Here is a 15,381-nt window from a genome sequence, read left to right as displayed (position 1 = left end):
TTTTAATGAAAATTTTCTTTTACTTGTCAAAAAAATTATAGCGGCTAGATGACACCTCACAACCTATAATCCTAGCGTAATCTTCCACCTCCCCCTACTCCAAATTCACCCACACTAAACAGACTATTCTCAAAATTGAAATTAAGATTTGAAATTCTTCCAAAAAGTTGTACAACTAAACTCAAATTCCTAACCCAAAGTTCATCACTCCTACACTCTCATCCCATTAAAAAAATGATATCAACTGCAAACTGTAAATGAGTGATCACCACATTTTCCTTCCCTACTTCCCATCCTTTAAACAACTTTCTTCTCTCTACCCTTTACATAGGATTAATCTACTGAATGCATTGACTCAGAGTGTTAAAAGGAAAGGAGATAAGGGATCATATTGCCTAATTCCTCCACAAGGAAAAAATCCACCACTGTTTTTTTATAAATAAATGAACCTTTTATTAATTTGGAAATATTAGCACATACAAGCAGTCCTTGGAGAGGCACGAGTTGCAATCTCTCCACTACAGAAGAAAACAAGAGCAATAAGTTACAGTTGTGCCCAATACAAAATTTCCCTAGCTGGTTTGGCTAGACAATCCGCCATAGCATTTGCTGATCTCCCCACCCATTGTATTCTTAGGTCCATGTTTCTTGTCAGCATCTTAAACTTTTTAATTTCATTCCTAAAGCACCAAACTACTGACTTTGGGTCCTGCAACCAGCTTATTACATCCTTTGAGTCTTTTTTTTTTATCAATAACTCTGAAAAGATTTCACTAATTAGAAAACTTTAGGATACAACAAGAAGTTGTGAAAGAAATCAGCTTTAGTAAGCTGACCCAGGACAAAATTACAAATGTGCCCAAAACATGTGTTTTTTGAAACCCTTGCTTTGCTAAACTATCTTCCAAACTGTTAGCAGATCTCCTAACCCATCCCACCTCGATTGACATGTTCCTTGACATCCATTTAAGTCTTCAGAAATCATTCTTCAACTGCCATGTCGCCCCTTCCCCTTTCTGCAACCATCTTATCACAGTTTTTTGAGTCTCCCTCGATGATCAGTCTATTAATACCCAACTCTTTAGCCTTCTCAACCCCATATGCTGCAGCTAGAAACTCTACCCTTGCCACATCACCTTGCTCCACAGGACCGGAGTACAAAGTAATAATTATTCCATTTTCATCTCTAATGCCCCCCCCCAATGCCTAAAGGGCCTGGGTTACCCACACAACTCCCATCAAAGTTCAGCTTCTTCCAACCATTTGTTGGAGGAGACCATGCCTCAAAAGCTGTTGTCTCGAAAATGAGGAGGCAGCAATAAGTCCCCAAACCCTGAAAGAGTCTTCAACCTTAAAAGCTGAAAACAGCTTCAAGCTTTTTGCCCAATGTGCCACCCTCGATGTAGTTGTTTCAACTAAAGCTTCCTTGCATTTTCTTTTCCTTCAAATGTTCTATCATTTCTTTCCTCCCAAACAATCCAAAGTATTGTTGCTCTAGTACACCTCTATAGAATCCTACCCCTCCTTTTCATGCCACTAATACCATTAGGGCTGAATAAACTTTCCACCCTGTCAGGAGAAGACCACTTGCACCCAAAAAGGGAAGTAAACCAATTCCAAATAAAACTGACAAAAGGGCAAGATATTAGAAGGTGGAAAGCAATCTCACCACTCAACTTACACAGGACACACCAACTGGGGGACAAGCACCAGTTTGGTCTTTTCCTTTGAAGTACATCAAAGGTATTAATACAACCATGAAATACTTCCCAACAAAAAGCACTGATTTTAGGGAGAGTAGGAGGGCACCAAATCTCTTTGATTGGGAAAGGAAGAGAAGAGGGTGTGGCAACCAACGATTGTAGAAGGGATTTACAAGAAAATGATCCGTCAGAATTAAGACCTCAAATCCTAGAGTCTGACCCACCTTCTCCCAAGAATAATGAATTCAGCAATCCTAACAGCTCAGACACTGCAAGAAGTTTAGACTCTCTAAGGTTCCTGTTAAAGCCAAAGTTCCAATTCAACCCTGGAAGGAGAGATGGTTGACTTAGGAAATCTGAAATAGACCTACCCTTGAACCTAGATGGATCGCAAAGAGAAGGAAATTTCTCACCCAAAAGATTATCCCCAATCCACACATCCTCCCAAAATCTAATTTTACTACCAGAAGACAAGCCGTACCTGACATGATTTAGGAAGATAGGGAGAACATCATGGATGGCCTTCTAGGGAGCAGCCAGGGTAGCCCTACAGAGACATCCAGCATCCCATCCGTTGCTCAACATGCCATGAATGCTTGCAATAACTTTGTGCCATAATTTCTCATTTTCATTTGGAAACCTCCAAAGCCATTTGCAAAGTAGAGCCTGATTCTTCATCCTAATATTACCTATTTCCAAACCCCCTTCCACCTTCAACTTCCTCACCTTTTCCCATCTAACCAAATGATCCTTCTTTTTTCCCCTGGCTCCCAAAGAAAATCCCTCGTGATTTTTTCAATTTTACTCACTATAGTCACCTTCAACTATTAGTTGTTGCACCCCTAATTGAGCTGCAAATTGTACACCTTGTAGGGTAGCAAGCATTTCTGCTCTAGTAGAGTCTCCCACTCCTAAAGGACTTGAGAAGATAAGTATCACACTCCTGACTTCATTCCTCAATATCCCACCTAACCCAAAAGGACCTGGGTTTCCTAGACTGCTTCCATCAAAATTCAGCTTCAAGAAACCTGCAGGAGGTGATGACCAACTTGTTCTCACTTTAGTCTTGAAAGTGGAACAGCTTGCCACTGCTGCCCAATTCCTCTAAATGTCATTAAATGAGAATTGGTAGAACAAGTCCAAAGATTTCAGCAAATGAATCACCCTAGCCAAGATACAGTCCTTAACCTCTTGAAGGTTCCTTTCCTTCTCCAAAAATGTTTTAGCATTCCTTTCTTCCCAAATTGCCCATATCAATGCAGCTCTTGCACACCTCCACATGATTTTACCCCTTTTCTGCTGCCAAACAAAAGTAGAGGGATCAAAAAGCAATCTTAAATCTGCTGGCAAGTTCCAACTGCTCCCAAACAAAGAGAGAAGCCAATCCCATAACTCTACAGTAAAATAACAAGAAATTGGCAAATGATAACAGTCCTCACTCTGAAATCTGCATAGGATGCACCAGTTGGGGGGAATACAGAGAGAAGGTCTTCTCTTTTGTAGATTGCCTAAGGTATTTACTTTCCCATAGTACACTTCCCAGCAAAAAGCCAAAATCTTAGAGGGAACAGGTCTGCACCAAACTTCCTTAACAAGGAAGACCTGCTGAGGGTTAGAACAGCAAAGGGATTTGAAGAAAGAAGCACAAGAGAAGAATCCTTTCGAACGAGGTGTCCAGATTCTTTTGTCAGGTTCAAAGGGGTTCAAACAAACTTTCTCAATAAGGCAAAGTAAATTGACTAAGCACCCAATCTCTTCATCCCTTAAGCCTCTACGGAACCCAAAATCCCAAGTAGGAGACCAAGGGCTTTCCAAAGAGGAGCGAAATTTGGAAACAACTTCTTTGTACCGAGAAACAGAGAACAAGGAGGGGAAAAGGGTTTTCATGGGAACATCTCCAACCCAAATGTCCTCCCAAAAGAGGATGGAGTTGCCATCACACACATCATACCTGATATGATTGAGGAGCTGAGGAAGAATATTGTGCACTGCCTTCCAAGGGGTTGCCGAAGCTGCCCGCCTTGATAAACCAGTACCCCATCTATTCTCTGAGCATCCATGTATGCTTCCAATCACCTCATGCCACAATCTAACTCTCTCTAAATGCCACCTCCACAGCCACTTCCCCAGTATCCCATCTATTTTTCTGAATTAAGTACCCTAATCCCAAACCCCCTTCCTCTTTACTCCTATACACCACCTCCCACTTAATTAAATGATCTTTCTTATTTTCTCCTGGTTCCCAAAGAAAGTCTCTCAATAGTTTTTCCAACTTCTTAGCTTCCCTAGTTGGGATCCTAAAGACAGAGAGATAGTATGTTGGAAGGCATGCAAGTGTAGCTCTTATTAAGGTGATTCTTCCCCCCAGAGAAATGTAGTTCTTTTTTCCATAAAGCCAATCTCTTCTCAAACTTCTCTACAACTGGGCACCAGAACCTACTCTCCTGAGGATTTTCTCCTAGAGGAAGCCCCAAATAGATCAAAGGCCAAGTAGACATTGATTTTCAAATTAGAAACACTTTCAAAGTCTCTAATCAGTACCTTTAACCTTCTCACCCTCTCAATCTCAGCTCCCTCACAAAAGATTAAGATATCATCTGCAAACTGAAGATGGGTAATTGGGATCTCATTTCTACCAACTCTCCACCCTCTAACTACACCTTCTCTATCAACCTTAGAGATTAAACGACTAAGCACAGGTGAAAAGAATTAAAGAAAAGGTGAGAGAGGGTCCCCCTGCCTAATACCCCTGCTAGCTAAGAAGAAGTCCTTCACCACTCCGTTCACCAGGATTGAATAGTGACAGGAACTAACACAACCTAAGATCCAATTACACCACTTTTCACCAAAGCCACAGTTTCTTAAGACTTCACTAAGGAACTTCCAGTCCACCATGTCGTAAGTCTTTTCAATATCCAACTTACACACAAAGCCTTTCCCATCAAGTCTCCGCAAATCCTCCACACTTTCACTGGCAATCAAAATTTGGTCAATTATTTGTCTTCCTTGTACAAAGGCCCATTGGGCTTGGCTGACTAAGGAGGGGATAACTTCTTTAAGCCTCAGAAATAGAACCTTAGCTAGAATTTTGTAGAGGCTCATCACCAAGCTAATTGGTCTGAAATCTTTCGGATGACTAGCATCAGCTTTCTTAGGGACAAGGGCCAAGAAAGTAGCGTTGACACCCCTACTCACTATATGATTGTCTGCAAATTCCTTAAAACCTCAACCAAATCATCCTTCAGTACTTCCCAACAATCTTGGTAAAATGCCATTGTAAAAACATTCGGTCCAGGTGCCTTAGATCCATCCATCAGAAACACTGCCTTCTTAACTACAGCTTCTTCAAATCTTCTTTCCAACAACCTCACTTTCTCCTCTCCCAAAATGGCCAATCCAACCCTTTCATAGACAATTTTTCATTCAGAGGCCTTCTATAAATGGATTTAAAGTGGGTCACAAAGGTTGTGGCTATTTCATCCTGATTTGTAATTACCTCACCTTCCACCTCTAATTTGGCCACAAAGTTTTTCCTCATTCTTCCACTTGCCAAATCATGGAAGAATCTAGTGTTTCCATCACTTTCCTTAATCCACTGGTGTCTTGACTTGTCTCCAATAAACCTCCTCTCTAAGTAAGATAACCTCCAAGTCCTTTTTCAATTGACTTCTTATCTCCCTATGATGTGCATCCATGATCCTTTAAGCTTCTTTTTCATCCAATTCTACAATCCGAGATATTAAACTCAATTTTTGTTCCTCAATTCTACTGAAATGATCCCTACTCCACTCCTTCAACTTGGAACTTAACCTCTGTAGCTTCTTATGAAACCTTATTCCCTTCTACTTTACCCCCCTTATCTCTTCATTCCACTATTCCTTTACTTTTTCCCCAAATTCTAGGTGTGTTAACCACATGTTTTCAAATCTAAATGGTCTAGGCCCATTAACAAACGACTCCACACCTATCTTAATGGGGTAATGGTCAGAAGTGACCCTAAGCAGGGCTCTAGACACTAAGGTTCCCTAGTGACCTTCCCAGGCTAGGTTGAAAAGGAATCTGTCCAATTTTGAGCATAAGGGGTTTTCTTGAAAGTTAAACCAAGTGAACCTAGCTTGCAAGAGAGAGATTTCCTTTAGTTTGCACTCTTCTACATAAGCACTGAACTTCCTCATGTTTGTTGTAATTGACTGAGAAGGGTTAGTTGTTTCCTCAAAGAATATTATGACATTAAAATCCCCTCCCAGGCACCAAGGACCATCCCATAAATCTTGTATTGTAGACAACTCCCACAGTTCATTTCTTTCTATATAATTGTTAGGACCATAAACATTAGTTAACACCCAAATGAATCCATCCTTCACATTCTTAAATTTGATTGAGACCGAGAACCTACCTATTAGTTGTTTCACCGGTTCTACTACCTCATTCTTCCACATTGTGACAATACCCCGTGATGCTCCCCATGACGAAGCTGAAGACCAGCTTACTCCCCTTGATCTCCAAAAACTTCTGACCCACCTTCCATCCATTTCTGACAATTTTGTCTCTTGCAGATCACAATTTCTGGTTTTTCCCTCTTCAGCAAATCCTTTATCGCTCTCCTCTTGCACTCCCCAACCCTCTCACATTCCAACTTATAATTTTCATAGAAACACTTCAATCAAAAACCATACCCAACCCCACTTCTTACCTGTTGTTCTTCATCCTCTCTCCCCTCCCGCTAAACTCTAGGTCACCGTCAATGTTAGAAATTAATCTTTCCACTTCAGAGTTTTTTTGCTTTTTCTTTTTTTCCTCCACCTTCCTGTGAGATATTTCCTCTCCACCCTCTTCTTTGGCTAAGCCATCAGTTCGATTTCTATCTTCAGATTTTGAAAATAGATCAGTCCCCTCACTATCTCCCTTTTTCATCTCCTCTTCCTTGTTACTACTCAAGTCCTCCCTCTGATCACTCTTTTCCCCACAACCTTCCCTTCTTCTAAGCTCCTTCAATTCCTCACAAATCAATCTTCAGAACCTTTCCACCTCCTCTTCCTACTCCTTACCTACTGCTGCTCCATTCTTTTCTTTCACCTTTTCAGCCCCCCCCCCCAACGCTCCTTTCCCCTGTACCACCACTACCCCTTTCAAGATGGGATGTTGAAGTATCTGCAACAGGCTCAGCACACAAGCCAGTACCAAAAACGCAAGGGAAAATAATACCTGGAGAGGCAGGGGCTGACTGGGCAGTACAAAAACTTTTTAGATGGGGATTAGAACATGAGGGCGTTGCTGCTATTCCCCTTGTTGGAGTTTGCTGCGAAGCGTGTATGGACAAGTAGTCTCCCTTGGCTAGTCTATTTGCTGAAGAAGCCTGTCCCTGTATTGTCCTTTCTGGGTTATCCTCGCAGATTTCCTTTGCAGAGTCCTGCTCCCCTTTACTATAACTTCTTGACAAAACTGAGAAGTTGGAACGGCCCCCTCCATGGAAGAAGAGATGGAGTGCACAGTTTCATACCCAAGCAATCAATCCACACTCTCTCCATACCCAAGCAATCACTTTCTTCATCCTCAGACCAGTCGCCATCTGCTAAGGATTCAAGATCGCTGCGCTAATAGACCTTGGTTTGCGTCTATTAGGCGACAATGACTTTAGTTTCTGCGTTGAAATCCACTGTAGAGAGCCAGTCGAAGCTGAACCTGCACCTGTATCCTTCAGTCAACAGGAAGAAGTCGAGGAAGAAGATGATAGATGTTTCTTACCATCTATCGAAGCTGCAACCCTGTTATACATGTGAGTTTTAAGTGACTCACGTGTCTCACCCCTTGAGCCCACCTTACCTTCAATCATGTGAGCTTTTAAGCACTCACCTGACCCAGGTTGGGCGATCTTAAGCCCAGCTTGCCTCGGCCCATTGTTACCCGTGGGCCCTGCTAAAATCAGATGCCTAATAAGACCAGATACGTCCAGCACATGATCCCTTAATTCATCACGCCCATATCCAAATAAGGATGGATCAGCTCCCTCCTTTCTTGGCTCAGGTTGGTTCAGACCTACCAACCCCCCTACTTTGGATAATTTTTTAATCAAATAGCTGCCACCTTTGACCACCTGTGCATAAGACCTGCTACACGCCACCTTCCAGCCCCATCAGCTCCTGTTTACCCTTTTTGGTGAAGCTTCTTCCACTCTTTCATCCTCCTTCCACAGGCCTGCTTCTATGGAGAAAGCCAGCCAAATCGAGTAGAAGAAGCCCTCCACTCTTAAATCTATTTTCCTCGGCAAATCTTCTGGCCTTACTCCACTTAATAATATTGCAGCTGAGTGGAGAACCCCCCAGAAGACACCAGTGAGTCGCCCTCCACACAACTGGGTTATAGATTCAGCCACTTCTTGCCTCCAAAGGTGGAAGGGCGAGCCCAAGATACATACAATCACATCTTCAATATAAAATCCACCACTGTTACATTCACTAACACCTAGTAATGAGACGTATGATACACCACCTATCCCTGAACCCACATTTCACAATGTATCAATACACTCCTTGGTTCTTGATCTTCTCTTCCCTTACACACATTCATTTGCTAAGAGATCGATTCATAATCTGTCTACCCTAAACAAAGGCACCCTGATTTGGTGTGGTAATGGAAAGAAGGACCATTTTAAGCCTCAAGAACAAGACTTTGTCAATGAATTTATAGAGGTTATGACCAAGCTTATGGGTTTAAAGTCTTCAGGGTGATTGCCTCCAGGATTTTTAGGAATCAAAGCCAAGAAGGGAATGTTTAGTCCCAGAATGATGATCCCTCTATCAAAGAACTCATTGAAACTTCCATTAGTTCCCATTTCAAAATATCCCAACAATCTTCGTACAATGGTCTAATTTTTCCCAAAGCTTCTCCCCATTGTCACATCTACTTAGATTTTTAAATTTCAAATGAGCAAGTACTCTACAACTAAGGAAACCAAGATCTAGAATTAGTTTAACCTCTTGTCTTGACTTCTAAAAATATTCCCCTGATTCTTTCTCTCCAAATGCCCCAGCGGACAACAAAAGGAATCATATTCAAGACAATCTTAGCTTTTTTACTACCTGATAGGTTTGGCCATTTCATAAACATCTCCAGAAAATTAGATGGACTTAGCACTGCATACTTGAACAAATGAACAAATGGCTTCTATTTTCCTCTGCACATAACACATCTGCTTGGAAACTGAAAACCTTGATTTCAAATGATCAGCACATCAAGGATGCTCTCTAGTAAAAGAAGCTAAGTTTTCCAAACTGTCAACAAAGCAATAGATAATGTATAGCTAATGTATAGCGTAGAAATACAACTACCCACTTAATATATTAAAAAAAAAAAAAGCTTTTGAAAAAATTCATTTTATCTTTGCAGTATCCATCTTCAATGTTGATACCAAACTGCATCTAAACTTATGACCTAACCTCTATAATATTATTCATACTTGACCAATGCAAAAATGGGTGCACAAAGAACTTTTTTTTTATAAGTAACAAATAGATTTCATTAAAGAGAAACTGAAAGAACCATGATACAACAGACTGGCCTCAAAAGGCAAGCCCCAAGGACACAACAGCTGCTTCTGGTATTCAACCATAATTTTATTGTTCATCTAGTATTCAATGTATCTTTATTGTTAAGTTTACTTTTTTGTTTCAAGTGTTGCAACACATGTAAACCTATTCAATCATATAAACAAAACTATACAAAACTTCCAAAATGGTAAAAAAAAAAGTGTATAAAGCCACCAATAGTTTATAGGTGAAACAAAACCTGGAAAAGGAAGGAGTTGACAGTAAGGAAAATAAACATCCAAACAAAAAGAAACCACCACAGTGGGTGAAACAAAACCTAATAAGATAAGAGTTAAAGAAGAAAAATAATAATTAAAACAATGAGGGAAGAAAAAAATATGTAAAAGAAAAAGATGGAAGAGGAAAAGATTCTTCCGTAAACAAAGGCGGCGTTTGGCAAGTCTTTCCATGCGGTCTTCTCCACTTGATAATCAAAAGCTGGTAAGCCTAGAAGACGTGTGAGCAGAAAGACCCAAAAGACCAAAAACACCGAATTTCAGGAAGTTTCTGGTGTTTCTGTGTGATAAATAGCCTCTAAATGCATTTTTAAAAGCCCAGTATAGACCAAGCCACATGTCAGTCTTTGTCTGTTGGCCATCTGGGCTGCTGGAAGATCTTTTTAAAAAGACTTGCCAAACAGCACCAAAATTTATTGCCAACTGAAAATACAAAAGAGAAAAACAGTACTTTGAGTTGTTACCAACTACAAATAGTCAATAATCTATAGAAAACTGTACAAACTTTCATAATGAGAAGACAATAAGGAAGTTAGAATCATTATGTAAAATACTGACAGAGACCAGTCTATTATTATTTTTATTTTTGATCAGCGACTAGTCTATTTTTCTCAACTTCATTAGAACAGACTAAGTCAAAAATGCTTACCATTTAAGGAAGAGAGCCTAACAGGATTCAGTATGAGTAAAAGATATAGATACAAAAAAGGAAAAGGTGGAAAAGAAGCAACTATAATGGTAAAAATGGCTCCTAACTTTGAATAAGCTTGCCTTCAATGTCTACGAAATCCAAATTTTCTCCTCTTAGTGCTAGGTTACCATAAGTGCCTTTTGCAGATAGAAAAGTAAGAAAGGCACCTGTTTTTTGCCTTTCTATTTTATTTTCTACTCTGCTAGGGTGATAACATTGGTGAGCTAGCATCTTTGAAACACAAAAGTGTACATAGAAAAAGTGATCAATGAACCAACAAAACATAACCATAAAACACACCAAGGAACATGTTTAAAACACAAAAATAGACACCAAAGGCATAGGCATGATCAACAAAGCTAAAATTGCTGTAAAAGATATTAAGTTAATGGCCCCAGTCCTAGTGAGAAACTGAACATTATGTCAAGAGCATTGTTACATGTGTCTTAACAATGCAAGAACTATGAAATAAGAATTATGCATTGGGAGAGAGGTATACCATATACTCAATCCATATTTCCTAACAATCTTGTACCTTTAGCTTTAACTTGTGTTTTTATCATGGCTCCTGTGAAACAAATTGTCCATGCAGTAGACCTTATATATTGATATTCAAATAATATAAACTTTCCAAAAAATGAAAGGAAAAAGAAGGAAGCATTTATAAGTCCCATGTGTGTTTCTTTTTCTTTTTTCTGTTTAGGATTTTTAGGTGATACTTAAGTTATATACAACGAAGTATCACAAACATTTAGTACACAACTGTGACTATTGGCCATACAAACTTCTACAAGAAAGTTTTTCTATGTACATTCAGCCTCTTATCATTGAAGAAAAAAGAAATATCTAAAAGTTTATGGTTTTCAGAAGGTCATTAGTGATATAGCAGTTTCACACCCAAATAAAGAAATAAAAAATAGTAATTTTCCACAACTAATACTATATGATGCCAATATAGCACCAAGACAACCATCCCAAAATTTTAGTCCATTTACTTTTTCCTCTCTCCTGTTGCACATGCCACTCATTTATTTTCCTTTGCCCTAATACAGCATTTTATTTGTCCAATATTTTTTTATATGTAAAATTATTTGCCCAATAAATATTTAAATTGCTTGAATATTCACACAAGAGTTTTGTGCTGTGTATGCCTCTAATTCCTTAAAATGCATGTTCCTTGTCCAATAAATATTTGCATGGCCTGAATATTCACAACCAAAGAAACGGCAATAGGTCCAATTAGATCTAATTAGTATTGCAAAATCGCACATTACAGAAGGTCAACTCCCTACATAATAGACAAGATGCTATTACTTCAGGGGTTTTGGCCTCTCATGCATCAATTAAAAGAAACACCCAAATTTAAAATTCAAGAAAAACAATTCATGGGTTGGTAACATGCTATAATATTGAGAAATCAATAAATGCTCAGATTTGATAATACATACACCGCAACACTGCCATCATTACATTATGTGATTTTACCTTTTACCACATTATCACAAAAGTATTTCTGCAAAATTGGTCTTAAACTTCCTCTTAATTGGCTGTAAATTACAGAACATCTTGAGATTTTGCGGTGGTGGCAGGAAACAACCAACATGAATGCTAAACGTACAACAGTGCAACCAATCACGGGTATCTTTTTCTTGGAATTCCCTTTTGAATGATTGCTGTTAAATGTAATCCTGGTTGTGTGAGGCCCTGCAGCAAGAGAATATAGAGGTTCCCTGCTCCAAATTTAATCTTTTAATAAAGATTTTTCCTGGGGGAGTAATCTCGTCCATCATGGCCGCAATATGGTACTCACTGCATTGGAAATGTCCATCCATGATCTTCAAGACTCAGGAATCAGTATGGGCCCACCCAACCATCAGTTGGGACCAATTTTTGTTTCAGGTGTTTTACTCCTCATATGTATGCATACATATTTTTTCCATTAGCAATGGCCAGTCTTCTCCAAGTTGTTGTGGGTTTAGCTCCATTGCAACCTTGAAATCAAGCAGAGATATCGGAAACCGTGTTCTCTGTTCTTGCATGCCTTCTATGGATCCACTGCTATATTGCATTTGTGGATTATGACCTCGCAAAACACCATTAATGAGTTTACCATGGTGATGCTGCTTCTGGACAGGATGCACTGTTGGCTCATATCCAGATCTTGCCCCTACGAGCTCAATGCAAGACTTTATCAACCGCTTCAAGTATGAATCCAGCCCGTTATTTAACAAGTTAGCACAATCTGTAGAGACCCCTTCAAGGCCCTGTGCTCCTGCAATCTGCTCCATGTGTTTCCTCAGTGTCTCTGTATCAAACAATTCACCACTGTCAAAAGAAGCAGGAAAGCTACTGCTAGGCACTGGCATAGCCCTGCGTGCCCCACCTACACTAGCTGAGCAAAATGGAATCCCAAGGGGAGCCTGGAGTGGACTTCTAGTAGAGTTGGAGTTGTTAGCCTGCTCCACCTCTTCCCCATCTTCAACGACAACAACATCAATCTGGCTCTGGCCCTTGCTATGTACAGAAACCAGATCATCCGGTGATCTGTTTATTCGTGATCTTTTTGGAGGGTGCTGAAGAGAAACTTCCAGCTCATTCTGAGGTTGCTCAGCAAGACCCTGATAATTTTGCACTGGTCTCCACAAATCACACAGATTGAAATCCCCATTATCTGTAATAACTTTATTACTATTATCATCTGCATTGATCAACTGTTGGGAAGCAAAGTCTATCTTCCCATTTGGTCCAAGAGGACTACGGAGATCTTTGAGTTTCCGTTCATGAATCCCAGACCGGATCTTTGGAGGAGATGTTGGCACAACACCCCCATTTGCCCAAATTTTTGGAGTTGGAGTTGAAGGCTGAGTTGGAATTGGAGACGGCCCACCTTGCTCATGCAAATCTTCTCTTGAAGGAGGTTTCTTTCCTGTTGCTCTTCTGGATTTCTGAACTTCCTTCCCATGGACTGGTGGTGGAACCTTTGCAATACAAGCATTCTTCAGAATTGAACGGATCAATTGATTGTGCAAAGGGAGATTCTCTCTTCCAAGAATCCGGTAACACAACTTATCAAACTCAATCTTGCTTAACTTCTGGCTCAATAGTCCATTCAAATTATAAAAGTACCGCCTTGATCTCTCGGGCCCAAGCTTCTTCACTATCTGAGCCTTCAAATCAGCAAGATTGATCCGAGAGTGCTGCTGTGAATGTTGCATTTCTCAATACATAGAGTCCATAAACAACGCCTAAATCATCAATCTTCCTGTCCAAATACAAAACCCAGAAAGCCAAGTCCTTTTCCAAACGAATTAGGGTTTGCTGCGTTTCCAATAACGGTTCCTGCGTACACCTGTACCATCCCCGAAATTCTCCACACGCCTGATAGACAATGTAGAAACCAATCTCATCTTCAAAAACGTGAACCCTAGGAAACGGAAAATAGAGCCCGCAAGTAGAGATCTCACTGAACACAGATTTTACTCAATCCCTCCAAAACCCTGCAATCAAAACTTAAAATTCCGATCCGTAGAAATTAAAACCCTAACTTTTAATTACCAAAGCCTCGCTTTAAGAACCCTGTTTTCTTGCCAGCCGCAAACTGCAAAAACCCAGAAATACACCTCTCTGTAAGTCCAGAAAAATCTTCATTTCTTCACAATTCGAGAAGAGAACAGTAATCCAAATTCTCTCAGTGCACTGAGATCTCCAAACCAAGTTAACCAACACGGATCACGAAAGAATTAAGTTGCGGGTGAGTTCGAGGGTTCGAGCGAAAGTTCGAATTTTGGTTTACAGAGAACAGAAACAAACAGAAAAAACAACAAACAAGCAAGGATTTAAGCTTCTAAAGATGAGAAATCATGGTTTGAATAATTCAACCTCACCTTTCCGAGCTCTCTGAGACCGAGAAAAATTTAAGATTCAGAAACACGTCTACAAAGACTTCGGTCGAATCCTCGCAAGTTTCCTTCGATTAGTCTTTGTTCGATTTCGCTTCCGAACTTCGTCTCTCTCTTTCAGCATTTCCTCTTTTATTTTCTCTCTCTCTCTCTCTCTCCAAATATTTCTCGCGCTCTTCTCTGAGAATTAGATTACACCCCTCGATCGCTGCAAGCACTCTCTCTCTCTCTCTCTCTCGGTCTCTTTTTACCTTTTTTTTAGTTTTCTTAATATTTTAATTTATCAATGTGCCTATAGTTGCAAATTGCAATACAAATATGTTCTTCCTCCTTATTCTTTCTGTTTTTCTTTCTTGTCCGATCCATCTTATTTATAGTTAATTTTATATATAATAACAAATATGAGAGCAAAATTGACCAATTGGTATGTAGTGAGGTTTTTTATTTGATTAGCTTACTAATGAAACTTTGACTTGTTTTAAACTCTCTCTCTCCCCGTCCCTTTTCGCCCCTCTCTTATTTTCAAATCATTATTTATTTGGAATAAAAATGCTCAATGAACTATGGAATTTAAAAAAAATGTAATGCTTATTTGAATTTTTGTGATTTAAAAATAATTTTTTATGGATTTATTCTTTCTATTTTTTTTATAAAAAAGCCCTCATGTTAAATCAGTCATTAAACAGAAAAATCTATGATGAGAAAAGATATGGTATGAAAAGAGTTTTGAACAATCAAAACCCTCTTTACACCATTTTCGGAAAAAAAAAATCATTCATTACACCAAACAACCAATAATACATACAAAAGAAAATATGGACATTATAACCAAATTTCACAAATGAAGGAGTAATTCGATTATGTAGTTCAAGTATAGATATCATACTCCCAATACAAGGTGTATTGTATCAGTATCCATGTCCATGGATAGAGGATATGCCACCTTTGTATTAGATTGTATCATGTCGTATTGGTAGATACAATCCGATATGTACATATCATGGCTAGAACTATAATACTTGAGCCAAGGTCGTAGTCGCTTGTAGGCCGAAGAGAGTGAAGGCCGTGAAAGTTGACTAACCATATTTGGTAAAGTAAAATGATAAGATGAAGAAGTTATTTAGGACCACCTCTAATTCCCCCGAAGACTCTGGTGAATAACAAATTATTGGAAATCCATAAGAAAGAAATCCAAGATTTATTATAGAAGGGTCTAATCAGACCAAACAAATCCCCTTGGAGCTACCCTACTTTCTATGTAGAAAA

At 39.4% G+C, this 15,381-nt stretch overlaps 1 protein-coding gene across 2 annotated transcripts; it reads right to left on the bottom strand.

Moving 5' to 3' along the window:
* Positions 1-11,604: 11,604 nt before the first annotated feature.
* On the bottom strand, positions 11,605-14,457 carry LOC148843839 (transcriptional regulator of RNA polII, SAGA, subunit). 2 transcript variants are annotated; one of them, XM_088956711.1, is made up of 2 exons: positions 14,101-14,457; positions 11,605-13,814 (listed from the first exon to the last, which is right to left on the bottom strand). In XM_088956711.1, exon 2 carries the CDS (start codon positions 13,429-13,431, stop codon positions 12,121-12,123), a length of 1,311 nt encoding a protein of 436 aa, XP_088812837.1. In that variant the 5' UTR covers positions 13,432-13,814; positions 14,101-14,457; the 3' UTR covers positions 11,605-12,120. The 2 variants fall into 2 exon arrangements, with proteins under 2 accessions (XP_088812837.1, XP_088812838.1); XM_088956712.1 differs by having other exon boundaries at positions 11,605-13,912; positions 14,101-14,364.
* Between the last annotated feature and the right edge of the window lie 924 nt (positions 14,458-15,381).

The sequence above is a fragment of the Nelumbo lutea genome, chromosome 8 (genome assembly GCF_056320005.1).
Source record: "Nelumbo lutea isolate HS-2025 chromosome 8, American lotus-T2T, whole genome shotgun sequence".
NCBI classification, from domain to species: Eukaryota; Viridiplantae; Streptophyta; class Magnoliopsida; order Proteales; family Nelumbonaceae; genus Nelumbo; species Nelumbo lutea.
This window is presented reverse-complemented; position numbering and strand designations above follow the sequence as displayed.